The 13134-nt window shown below is 43.8% G+C and overlaps 2 protein-coding genes across 10 annotated transcripts in view; one reads left to right on the top strand and one right to left on the bottom strand.

The window, feature by feature from the left end:
- Positions 1 to 13134, top strand: part of LOC108524404 (protein-lysine methyltransferase METTL21B) — a 36080-nt gene that overhangs the window by 19919 nt on the left and 3027 nt on the right. The window contains exons 7-8 of one of the 2 annotated variants that reach the window (XM_017865471.1): positions 398 to 485; positions 2858 to 4243. In XM_017865471.1, coding sequence (XP_017720960.1) covers positions 398 to 485; positions 2858 to 3264 — 495 coding nt within the window. In that variant the 3' untranslated portion in view covers positions 3265 to 4243. Of the gene's footprint in view, positions 1 to 397; positions 486 to 2857; positions 4244 to 13134 lie in introns of those variants that run through there. The other variant, XM_017865472.1, reaches the window with a different exon arrangement.
- AVIL (advillin) overlaps positions 4095 to 13134 on the bottom strand; it is a 22908-nt gene continuing 13868 nt past the window's right edge. For 4 of the 8 annotated variants that reach the window (XM_017865467.1, XM_017865468.1, XM_017865462.1 and 1 more), the window contains 5 exons: positions 10422 to 10844; positions 9358 to 9546; positions 8017 to 8094; positions 6665 to 6790; positions 4095 to 4648 (listed from right to left, as the gene is read on the bottom strand). In XM_017865467.1, the coding sequence (XP_017720956.1) occupies positions 4535 to 4648; positions 6665 to 6790; positions 8017 to 8094; positions 9358 to 9546; positions 10422 to 10844 (930 nt within the window). In that variant the 3' untranslated portion in view covers positions 4095 to 4534. The remainder of the gene's footprint in view (positions 4649 to 6664; positions 6791 to 8016; positions 8095 to 9357; positions 9547 to 10421; positions 10845 to 13134) is intronic. The other 4 variants (XM_017865466.1, XM_017865469.1, XM_017865463.1 and 1 more) reach the window with 4 other exon arrangements.

The raw sequence follows: 13134 nt of genomic DNA, 5'->3' as shown, positions 1-13134 counted from the left end.
TAATTTTTATTATTTTTTTTTGAGACGGAGTTTCAACTCTGTTTCCCAGGCTGGAGTGCATTGGCACAATCTCAGCTCACTGCAACCTCCGCCTCCCAGGTTCAAACGATTCTCGTGTCTCAGGCTCCCCAGTAGCTGGGATTACAGGCGTGTGCCACCATGCCCAGCTAATTTTTGTATTTTAGTAGAGACAGGGTTTCACCATTTTTGCTAGGCTGGTCTCAAACTGCTGAACTCAGGTGATCTACCCGCCTCGGCCTCCCAAAGTGTTGTGATTACAGGTGTGAGCCACCATACCTGGCCAATAATTTTCTTAGAAATAGACTATTTTTGCCTATTCTTTTGATAATTTGAATAGTACAGAATCAGTTCATGTTTGTTTTCTTTGTGTACTTAGGGCTTCTTAAATTCCTCTGAGCTTTCTGGACTTCCAGCTGGGCCTGACAGAGAAGGCTCACTCAAGGATCAGTTGGCTTTAGCAATTGGTGAGTATTTTTACAAATACTGTTCTGGAAACTGGAAATTAGGGACTGGATCTCTTGTTATCTTATTCCTCCGAATCTAGGTCAAGAATCATGTACCTACAAGGGTCAGATGATACGATGAGAAGTGGTTTGTGTGTTAGATGTTAGGGAACATTAGGCATCTTAAAGAGCTCATATGCTGCTGGAGGAAGTGTCATTACCAAGCTCTAACCAATTGTTATATCTAGGGAAACGGAGTCCCGGGGTTATCAGAATTTCTAAATTCCTTAAAAGGATTTACATTTATGTCCAAAATCTCACGGGTTTTGGCTGTTTGCAACTAATTAAAATTATTTTCATCACTGTGCCAACAAAACGAAGCGTGTCTTCAGGCAGAGATGGCCTTTTGACTTCCAGCTAAGTACTTTAGTATACACTATAGGGAAAATAGTACATTAAAGATTATTTCTTCTTCTTTATAAAAGGTTGCAGGACAATTGAGGAGCATTGTTTTTAGGAATTTGATCTTTTCAAAAAATCTGGTTGTGAATTTGTAAAGATACATTCTTTTAGAGCCTGTTGGCTATAGGAACCACATCTGGATCATTGTGATGGGACTAGCGGGGATCTTGCTTTCTGCCTAAGTCCTTGACATAGGGAGGGTGATAGGGAAGGGTTGGAGCTTGCTGGGAATTTACTGCTCATCTGAAGTTTCCAGTCAAAGCATCAATTCTGTTTTATCAGGTCATCTTGTATTATCTATGATGTTTCAATGAGTCATGGGTGAGAAACCAGGCAGACAGCTGTGTATGGGACTTATTAAGAAATTCTGGAAGAGCTGGGTTTTTCAACCTTGTCGGTTTCTGGGAATTAACTATTGGGTATATGCTTTGAGCTATTTTAAAATTCGTTTTGGTTTCTGTATTCTCCTTTTCCATGACTTTTAGATATTACTGTGGCTCATCCAGGCATACTTTCTGTTTATGGTTCTCATAAATAACTGACAATATTATTTTTTCTATTTTTGATGAGGGCTTTGAGCTGTGGACTTTTTCCTGATACAGGGGATGATCAGGACTTATCTGTGTCAGTTATGGAGCATTCAGGATGGTGGGAAAAAGTACTTAATTGCTTTGGAGTCAGATCTGAGTTTTAATTCTAACTCTGCCTTACTGGGTGGGTTACCTAAGTTCTCTAAGCCTAAGCTTATTGTAACAATAGTTAGCTTTTGAGTGCTCACTCTGTGCCAGATACTATAGTTAATGCTCTCTCTCTCTCTCTCTCTCTCTCTTCCTCTCTATATATATATATATATATTTTTTTTTTTTTTTTTTCTGAGACGGAGTTTCGCTCTTGTTGCCTAGGCTGGAGTGCAATGGCATGCTCTCGCTCAGTGCAACCTCTGCCGCCAAGGTTCAAGAGATTCCCCTGCCTCAGCCTCCCAAGTAGCTGGGATTACAGGCATGTGCCACCATGCCTGGCTAATTTTGTATTTTAGTAGAGATGGGGTTTCTCCATGTTGGTCAGGCTGGTCTCGAACTCGCAACCTCAGGTGATCTGCTCGCCTTGGCCTCCCAAAGTGCTGGGATTACAGGTGTGAGCCACTGTGCCCGGCTGCTTTTACATATGTAATTTATTTCTCCCCAAAACCCTGAAAGGTAGGTGGTCTCATCTCTGTTTTAAAGGTGAGGAGACAAAGGCTTGATAAATTTAGTAAATGAGATTATGTCATTGAGTCACTTGCCCGAGGTCATATAGTCAGTAAAGAGGCAGAACTGAGACCTGAGTCACACATACTTGTGTCACCACAACCTATGTTTGTTTGTTTGTTTTTTGGAGAGAGAGTCTTGTTCTGTTGCCCAGGCTGGAGTGCAGTGGTACGATCTCAGCTCACTGCAACCTCTGCCTCATGGGTTCAAGTGATTCTCCTGCCTCAGCCTCCTGATTAGCTGGGATTACAAGTGCACGCCACCATGGCCAGCTGATTTTTGTATTTTTAGTAGAGACGGGGTTTCATCCACGTTGGCCAGGCTGGTTTTGAACTCCTGACCTTAGGTGATCCACCCACCTCAGCCTCCCAAAGTGCTGGGATTACAGACGTGAGCCACCACGCCCGGCCTCACAACCTGTTTTTAAGTACCAGAGTGCCTGGTACATAGTTGATGCTTCATAAAGGTATTCTTCACTTCCCCCACTCCCACTGCCCCACCCCATGCCCCTTTTCCTCTTTATACAAAAACTGAAAATGATGTCTCTTCATCTTACTGCATATCCTGTGTAAATGCAAAGGGACCGTCTTCCAAACTGGGCCTCTTCTGTTCTTGTTTTGGTACCATCACAGACATCACAATTTGTTGGTGTGTTTGGTTTTTTGTTTTTGCTTTTTTTAATAGGAAAACTGGGAGAAAACATGACTCTTAAACGAGCTGCATGGGTGAAGGTGCCATCTGGGTTCTACGTTGGCTCTTATGTCCACGGAGCAATGCAGAGTCCCTCACTTCACAACCTGGTGCTGGGGAAGTATGGGGCCCTGGTCATCTGTGAGACGTCTGAACAGAAAACAAACCTTGAAGACATTGGCCGCCGCCTTGGGCAGCATGTGGTGGGCATGGCCCCCCTCTCTGTTGGCTCCCTGGATGATGAGCCTGGGGGAGAGGCAGAGACTAAGATGTTGTCCCAGCCATACTTGCTGGATCCCTCCATTACCTTGGGGCAGTATGTGCAGCCTCAGGGGGTGTCGGTAGTAGACTTTGTGCGGTTTGAATGTGGAGAAGGTGAAGAGGCAGCAGAAACTGAATAGGTTCTAGAGACTTTCGGCCCAGGAGGAATATTTATTTTTAGCTCTGGACATCATTACAAAAAGTATTTCCCAAGCCTCTTCAGACCGAGAATGTATTTTTCATTTGAGTTACAACGAGATTATAGACTTCATGGGTAAAATTATTAAATAGTTATATAATAAAAATAATTTTTTCCTTGTTTGCATAATACTGGGTTTAGCTTTTCTGTGCCTTTCAAAAATAACGGGCGGGCCTTATTGACGTGATTGACAGTGTCTTGGAGAACAGGTATCAACAATACTGCTGCTCCCTTCAACATAGATTTATTATGGTGTTTCTGAAATTTCTAACTTACATGTTCTGTCTTCCACCTTTTATGACATAGAATTCTTTTCTGTTTTTGCTTTGCGATACTGTGGACCATGCTTCTGCCTCGGAACCTCCCTAGTTATATTACTTCTGCCACATGAAATTCTTTGGGATTACTGATTCAAACCTAGAGTTGTCTGGAAACTGTGGGTTCTCTTCTTTGTGATTGTCTGTAGCGTGCTTTGAAGGTGCTCTGCAGTGGTAGGCACGCTGGTTCTGGCTTCATTTAATTAAATTAATAACACATGCCTCTGTTTCTCTTTTGGATAATATGTGGGTGGGTGAGTACTGAGGTTTCCTGGCCAGCTGTAAGGCAGATTTTGACATTCTTGTGCCAGAAACAGAAATTAGAGTAGTCTGGTTATCCAGAGAGGTCACTTAACATTGCCTCTTTATTTCCCCAGTACTGAAACATTTCTTCCAACATAACATAAAATTACCATAACAAGCAAACCCAGAATACTGAAAATAACCGCATTTGTTCATTAGAGGTATCTTTATTTGAAAAGTTAAAAATGCTTTGAAATGATTTACAGGTTAAATAGATTTTAGAAATAATGATCTTAAAATTGAAAACAAAGGTAGGTCCTGGTATAATACTAAACAAAGTTATTAAACATTTTGAGCATTGTTTTTTGGTTCTCTTTCTTTCGATTTCTCCAGATTTATGCAGTTTTAGTGCTTTCTGCTGAGGCTTTAGCTAGAGGGCCACAAAACCCAAAAACTATGGTTAGCATTTTAGGTATATAACAAGGAAGGAATGCAAGGATGAGAAAAAATGGAGAACAGTGATTTTCAGACTCTATTATATCTAAATTAAGTAGCTGAATGTCAGGCAGAAATTGGTGGATAAATTATTTCCTGATACTGGCACTATCTGCTCTCTTCTGTGGCTTTGCAATAGATATAGGCCTTCTTGCTTTAGAAAAGCCCCTTTTCTTTCTTCATTTGCAGCTGTTTCCAGCCAGGCAGAGCTGCAAATTGCCCTCTTGTGATGCCAAACACAGACACAAAGTCCTGTTCAGAGAGGTAATTCTAAGAGAGAAAACAAAGTTTCTAGTTAGAAGGAAGACATGACATCAGTGCCAACAGAAGTTGGGGAAGTCAGAGCAAGAGGGAGTTCTAGGTGGATCCTTGAAGAGGGAAGTAGGATGACTTTCTCAGAAAGGCTGTTAGAGATTTAAATTATTCATTGGAGAGGTGTTCTTCAGTTCAGGGAGTCCCATTTTGGCCTGTGACAGAAGCTTACTGGATTCACTGCTCTCGCAGTGCCAGCAAGCACCAGTTTCTTGCCAGAAGGCAATAAATGGGTTATGTATTAAGGATGAATTATAGACATCAAATTTTGGCAGAATGAAGAACTAAATTGAGCCATGGTTTTCCTTGTTTTCTGCCTGTAACTACCATTTTTACCCAGAAATTTTCAAATGCATGATCCTATTGAGCATAAAATTCTTCTAAACATTTACTTAATGATTTATTGAATATTTATATACAAGTAAAGATTATTAATTAAGTAAAGATAATTAATATATGGGCTCTGCTTTCAAGAAAATTGTAGTCCAGATACTTGAGTTGGTTAGATAAGGTATTGTGGGAAATCCAGAGTCCAGAGTCCATTCCCAAATCAACTTCTTCAAGGGGAAAACTAAATCTGCTCTCTCTTTTTTTTTTTTCTCTGCGGCCCTCCCGGTTTACGCATTCTCTGCCTCAGCTCCCGAGTAGCTGGGACTACAGTCGCGCACTCGCCCGGTAGTTTTTTTTGTATTTTTTAGTAGAGACGGGGTTCACGTGTTAGCCAGGATGGTCTCGACTCTCCTGACCTCGTGATCCGCCGTCTCGCCTCCCAAATGCTGGGATTAAGGCTGAGCCACTGCGCGGCTTTTTTTCTTTTTTTTTTTTTTTTTAGGATTTGAGACAGAGTCTTGCTTTGTCGCCCAGGCTGCAGCGCAGTGGAACGATCTCGGCTCACTGCAACCTCTGCCTCCTGGGTTCAAGCAGTTCTCCTGCCTCAGCCTCCAAGTAGCTGGGACTACAGGCACCCGCCACCCTCTAATTTTTGTATTTTTAGTAGAGACGGGGTTTCACCATATTGGCCAGGCTGGTCTTGAACTCCTGACCTTGTGATCCTCCTGCCTCAGCCTCCCAAAGTGCTGGGATTACAGGTGTGAGCCACCGCGCCCGGCCAAGAAATTTATTCTTTTAACTCAGATATGTTAATTCATTCAAGCGAAACTTAAGAATGCTTTGCTATCTGCTGGGCACTGTTGTAGGTGCTGAGAAGCTGAGAATATGATGGTGAACAAGACAAAGGTCCTTCCTTTTAAGGATATTACTAGAGGGGGAAATAGGCAATGAACAAGTATAAAGGGACTGGAGCAGATATGGGAAGCAGTATTAGGGTGGTCAGGAATTGCCTCCTCCCGGGGGGTGACACTGGGGCTGAGACCTACACCATGAGAAGGTGCTGGCGCTGTGGTGATTTGGGAGAGGGATGTTTTCTCAGGCACGAGCACTAGCAAGTGTAAAGGCTCAAAGGCTGGAATAAGCATGTTTAAGGAACAGCAAAGCAGCGGCTGTACTGGCTGTAGGGTGGTGAGTGATGAGGGTATTGGTATATGAGATGAAATCAGAGAGCTAGGCAGGGTCCAGATTGTATAGGCCTTCACATTCTTTTTAAAAATGTAGTGGGAAGCTATTCGAGGTGTTTTAAACAGGGCAGTGCCATATGTTTTAAAGATCCCTTTGGCTGTTGCGTGGGGAACGGATTGTAGGAACAGGTGGAAACCAGTTGGATTGTAGTATGTAGTCCAAGATGGCTGCACTAGACTAGTAGCAGAGAGATGGAGAGCAGTGGACAGAAGCTAGCTGATAGACTGATGTAGGTGGAGAGAAAAGAATCAAGAAAGAACCCTGTTTTTTTTTGGTTTGAGCTCCTGGGTAGCTCAGATGTCCATTGAGCGGCTATAGCATGCTGTGCCAGAACTGTCCTAGGCCATTTACTCATGGAGAGCTCCACTTCCAACAGACACAGTTCCTTCAGCCACTCACCTCCTTTTTGGCAGGGTTTACATCCTCAGGTAGCTCCTGATTCTGGTTTTTCAGCAGAACTGCTATAGGGTAATATTTTGACTCACTGTCATTAGAATTCACAGAGAAGGTTGCATTCTTCATGTCCTAGGTAAGATAAGATAAGAATGTAGGCACAGGGAAAAGACTCCTCAGTGTCTGTATGGTTACAGTTCTAAATGTGTGTAATATTTAACATTTTGACTTGTGACACTTCACCCTCTATAATCATCTTTCAGAGCAATGGTCCCCAAACCTGGCTGCATGTCAGAATCATCTGGGAATAGAAAATATTCAGATTTTGGGGTTATTCTTGGGAAAGGTGATTCAGTAAGTCCAAAGCAAGTCCTGTATAGCCAGTTTGGCATACATGTTGTGCCGGAATCTCATTTGAATATTGGGATCACATACCTTCTCTTAGTACTTTTATTTAGCCTTGCATTTCCAGCCTTTAAATGACTTCAGGTTGTAGTTCTACTTAAATACAATTTAAAGATACTATATCAACATTAGCTTTAGAATCTGAGTTTGTAGAGCACAAAGGACAGAATTGCAGGTTTGAATTCCTGGTGCCATGCACTCCTCCTGAGGTTAAAGAACTGCTGGATTCCTGGCCAGAGGCTCTACTTCTTTTAACCATTAAAATAGGTGTAAATGGTCTAAGTTTCTGTGGATTTCACTGTCAGAAACGAATAAAAATGTCATTTGGGTTAGAAGCTTATTTCTGAAAAATACTGCCAATGACTTTAATCTCTCCTAAATGGCAGAGTTGAATAATAAAACAAGTTTTCATTTTTTTTGTTGTTGTTTTTTTGAGATGGAGTCTCCCTCTGTTGTCCAGGCTGGAGTGCAGTGGCGTCATCTCAGCTCACAGCAACCTCTGCCTCCTGGGTTCAAGCAATTCTCCTGTCTCAGCCTCCCGAGTAGCTGGGACTACAGGCGCCCACCACCACGCCCGGCTAATTTTCATATTTTTAGTAGAGATGGGGTTTCACCATATTAGGCTGGTCTCAAACTCTTGACCTTAGGTGATCCACCCGCCTTGGCCTCCCAAAATGCTGGGATTACAGGCATGAACCACCGCGCCCAGCCCCATTTTTGTTTTTAAACAGCAAGTCTGTTTGAAAATCTGGAAGTCAGGAAAATAAGGAACTTGGCTGTCAGACCTGCTTGTCTATTGATTACAAAAAATTTTTACATGAAAACAGACAACTATAGTAATACTCCTTAGTAATACTAAGGAGGACATGAGTTTTGCCCATGAGCATCTGTAGCGTTTGTGGGTTCTCTTTGGCTCTGGTTGCCTGTGTGGCTGGCTTCTCCCAAGAGCGAACCTGACTCACAGCAGTGATTCGCATGATAGCAGCAGCATCTCCCAGCTCTTCTTTTAATTGTTCGTATGATTTTCCTGCCTGAGAAGGAGAGAAAACACAAGATGAGGGCTTTCTTATAGGGGAGGGACATCTTAGGTCTGGTCTGTGTCTTCAGGAAAAGCAAAAGAACCAGGGAGTCAGAAGACATTTCAAGTATAAGTAAAAACGAAAATCCCCCCTTTTGGGTCCATGAAGGCTTGAAAGGTGCTTAAACATAATGTCACATTCTTTGATGGTAACCCCTTAGTCCTCCTATAAGATTTAAGAAGAGCAAGGCCGGGCGCGATGGCTCAAGCCTGTAATCCCAGCACTTTGGGAGGCCGAGATGGGCGGATCAACAAGGTCAGTGAGATCGAGACCATCCTGGCTAACAGGTGGAACCCCGTCTCTACTAAAAAATACAAAAAACTTAGCCAGGAGGCGAGGTGGCGGCGCGTCTGTAGTCCCAGCTACCGGGGAGGCTGAGGCAGGAGATGCGTAAACCCGGGAGGCCGGAGCTTGCAGTGAGCGAGATCCGGCCACTGCACCTCCAGCCTGGGCGACAGAGCGAGACTCCGTCTCAAAAAAAAAAAAAAAAAGAGCAGTTGAAGGCCAGGCGCGGTGGCTCATGCCTGTAATCCCAGCACTTTGGGAGGCCGAGGCAGGTGGATCACCTGAGGTCAGGGCTTCAAGACCAGCCTGACTAACACGGTGAAACCCCATCTCTACTAAAAATACAAAAATTAGCTGGGCATGGTGGTGCATGCCTATAATCCCAGCTACTTGGGAGGCTGAGGCAGGAGAATCGCTTGACCCCAGGAGGTGGAGGTTGCAGCCAGCCAGATTGTGCCATTACACTCTAGCCTGGGCGACAAGAGCAAAATTCTGTCTTGGGGAAAAAAAAAAAAAGTGTTGATTAGGAGTCAGGAAACCTGGCTTTCTGTTGATTAACTGTGACTTTGGACAAATAGCTCATTCTCTTAGCTTCCTTATCAATAAAATAGGGAACAGTACTTCTACTGGCTATCAGGATCATTGTACAGATCAAAAAGATGATGTGTATGGATACTCTTTATAAACTGTTTATACTTCACACTGCTTATTGCTGAGACCTGCTGTGAATTGTCTACCTGGACTTCCTGCTGTGGCAGGTGAAAAAGAGGAGAAAAGAAAAAGGCAGGGAGCAGGACAGGAGTAGGGAAATGAAGTCCTGGTTTCATTGAGCCGTGAATCAGTACCCCACCTTCCTGCCCACTGAGCTGTTCTGAGCTCAGTGAGCTGTTCCTGGCAGGAAGTAAGAGCTTCCCCACTCTCTTTTCTTACACTCCAAATGTTAGGGTCCCAGGCTAGGAACCAGCCTGTGAAGATGGGAGGCTCAAACCCCTGCTTAATGATCAGGATTGGTGTGTCGGGATCTCGGCCACTGGGGTGAGTGTGCAGGTACTGCTGCGCTGTGGCAAGGGCACTCTTCTTCTCCGTTGCATTGGCCTCAGCCCCAATCCACAAGAACACCTGTTATGGTGGAGATGTAATATATGTTGCTGTGTTCATACTAAGTACTAGATCATACACACTACCCTATCTTCCCCCTTTCTTTCGTGAGCAATTCACAGCCTCAGAAAACTTTTTCAGCCTAATTTGTTCAGCAGAGAAAGGATTTCCCAGAATCAGCTTGATGTTTATCATTTTAATTGCTATGTGTATCTTCCAGATCTGCCTTTCCAAATCGGAGCTGTCTCTGAACTTCAGCTTCCTGAATCCAACTTCTTGCAGAACACCTCCTCTTGACTGCTCTAAGCACCTTAAAAATAACACCCTCAAGATGTAGCTCTTCTTTACTAAACTTGTATCTGAGTCTCCACTTCTGATAGGTGGTATCCATCTAGTCACCTAAGGCAGAAACCTGGGAGTTTCCTAGAAACCCCCCATATCCAATGAGTCACCAGGCTGACCAACTTTACCTCCTAAGCATCTGTCAAATCTGTCAACATCCCTCCATCCCTACTCCACTGCCCTTATGTGGACCCACAGTAGCTCTTACTTGACTATGACAATAGGCTACTGACTGCTGTTGTTCCCCCAAAGGCCCATATATCCTCTGCATGTGGAGTCCGTTGCTATTGATCCTAAGATTAAAAAGTGCATGATGATAGGATGACTTGATTTTTCCAAAGCAAGGTGGGAAAATGCCCAGGATGGTGAGTTTCAAACATTATTCTCAAACATCACCCCTTGCAAAAAAACGGAGGCTTTCTTTTGGTCACTGCTGACAGAGGTTTGATTGAGCTGGGGATGGTCCAGGGCTACCCTGGGTGGGGGTACTACACAAAAACAACCCTTACTGTGGGAGTCTTTGTCATGTTCTGAGTTCTGCAGCTGTGTCTTACCTGGTCCCAGGTATCTAGGAGCATCACGTCACCGGGGTTCAGGTCATCCTGGGTAAAGTCTGTGATCTCAGTGACAATGAATTGGCCAGTCTTATTGGAACATTCAAAGAGACGGGATTGGACATCTAGAATTTCCTGCTGAAGTCTGCAATACAGTCCATTTAAGCGCACCAAGCTGCTTAGAAATGTTTTTAAAACTGAGGTTTTGGCCTTTGTGCAATTCATAAGCCTGGCAGGCAGGGGGAGCCCAGAAGAGGAGGAGGCTGTGTTCCCATACCTTTTATCACTGGCGTAGGGAGTTTTCCCTCCCAGTAGGTACCAGAACTCGGCGGACTCCTGGCCCTCGGCCACAGTGTTCTCGCTGCCATCACAGAGAAGGCTGGCCAGCTCCTTAGCCATTGCCCGCTCATCCCCACTAGACCCCTGAGAGTGGGGCGAGGAGAGCACAAGTGTTAGTTGCACAGGGACACTTTGACGTGGAAAGGAAAGCATCTGAGACTAATAACTCTGTGTGCCAGGATCAGCTACCAAGCCACAGTCCCTCAGCCTGGGAAGACAGACAAGTTTGTTCTAGTGCTGGGGAGTGGGGAGGAAAACAGTGTGGGGCAAAAAGCAGGACTAGGCTTTGAAACCCACAGTGGGTGTTGGCAAAAGCTACCTTCGTTTCAGCTTCAGTTGGAATTTAAGCACCTACTTTTGATTTTTTTTGTTTTAGAGAAAAAATTTAAATTTATTTTTAAAAGTACATACAGTAAAATATACTCTTTTGACATACAATTCTAAGAATTTTGACAAACAGAATCATGTTACTGTCACCACAATAAAGGCACAGAACAGTTTCTTCCTCAGTCTCTCCCAAAATTATCTGGGGCCGTGACCCCTTTGGAGTCAAAGCCTCTGTGAATCCTTAACCTCTGGTAACCACGAATCTATTCTCCATCACTATAGTTTTGCCTTTTCCAGAATGCTATATGTGGAGTCATACAATATTTAGCCTTTGAGTCTGGCTTCTTTCTCTTAGCAGAATGCATTTGAGATCTCTGTTGTGTTTACCAGCGGCTCATCCCTTTTTATTGCTGAGTAGTTTTCCATCATGTGGATGTACTACTGTTCGTTTATCCATTTTCCAGTTGGGTTTTTTCTGATAATGAATAAAGGTGCTATAAACATTTGTGCATAGGTTTCTGTGTGAAGATAGTTTTTTATTTTACTTGAGTAAATACCCAGGAATAGGATTGCTGGATCATATGGTAAGTGTATGTTTAACTTTGTAAGAAACTGTCAGCTGGGCGTGGTGACTCCCCACTGTAATTCCAGCACTTTGGGAGGCTGAGGCAGGTGGATCACCTGAGGTCAGGAGTTCGAGACCAGCCTGGGCAACATGGCGAAACCTTGTCTCTACTGAAAATACAACAATTAGCTGAGTGTGGTGGCACATGCCTGTAATTCCAGCTACTTGGGAGGCTGAGGTAGGAGAATCACTTGAACCCAAGAGGCAGAGGTTGCAGTGAGCTGAGATTGCATCACTGCACTCCAGCCTGGCTGACAGAACGAGACTCTTAAAAAAAAAAAAAATTGAAACTATCGAAATGTTTTCCAAAAGCTGTACCATTTTGCAGTCCTGCCAGTGATGCATGAAAATTCCTGTTGCTCTGCATCCTTGCTCACATTTTATGTTGTCAGTTTTTTTTAGCCATTCTAATAGATGTGTAGTGGTTATCTCATTGTGATTTTGATTTGCATCTCCCTAGCGACTAATGATGTTAAGCATCTTTTCCTATTCAATTCTTTTTTGTAAAATAATTTTAGTGCATTTTATTTTATTTTGAGAGGGAGTCTTGCTCTGTTGGCCAGGCTGGAGTACAGTGGTGCGATCTTGGCTCACTGCAACCTCCACCTGCTGGGTTTGAGCAATTCTCCTGCTTCAGCCTCCGGAGTAGCTGGGACTACAGGCACACACCACCACGCCCAGCTAATGTTTTGTATTTTTAATAAAGGCGGGGTTTCACCATGCAGGCCAGGCTGGTCTCAAACTCCTGACCTCAGGCGATCTGCCTGCCTCAGCCTCCCAAAGTGCTGGGATTACAGGCGTGAGCCACCGTGCCCGGCCTTAGTGCATTTTAATCCACTGTTGCAATATGAATTGACATAATATTTTGTATTTTTGTTCTGTATTAGTGCCTGTCTGTTAGAGTCCACCAAACTCATATGGAAAGATTGACTTATCCAGCCTCCATCTGCATAGAAATTTATGAGATTTTTGCTACGTGTAAGCAGGGTTTTCAGTGAGTTTCTTTTTTTTTTCTTTTTTTTTTTTTTTTGAGATGGAGTTTCATTCTTGTTGCCCAGACTGGGGTGCAGTGACGCAATGTCGGCTCACCGCAGCCTGGGTTCAAGTGATCGTCCTGCCTCAGCCTCCCGAGTAGCTGGGATTATAGGCATGAGCCACCACCCCGGCTAATTTTGTATTTTTAGTAGAGACGGGTTTTTCCATGTTGGTCAGGCTAGTCTTGAACTCCCGACCTGAGGTGATCAGCCCACGTCGGCCTGCCAAAGTGCTGGGTTTATAGGCATGAGCCACCGTGCCCAGCCTTCAGTGAGTTTCTAATTGGAGTCTGATTGTGGAGAATGTTGGTGTTCCCTTTGAAGATTCCTTAGGAAAAGGCTTCTCTTTTGAGGACTGCTCCAGCCTACTCTTTTTTTTTTTTTTTTT

The sequence above is a fragment of the Rhinopithecus bieti genome, unplaced genomic scaffold (assembly GCF_001698545.2).
Source record: "Rhinopithecus bieti isolate Rb0 unplaced genomic scaffold, ASM169854v2 scaffold_83003, whole genome shotgun sequence".
NCBI lineage: Eukaryota > Metazoa > Chordata > Mammalia > Primates > Cercopithecidae > Rhinopithecus > Rhinopithecus bieti.
This window is presented reverse-complemented; position numbering and strand designations above follow the sequence as displayed.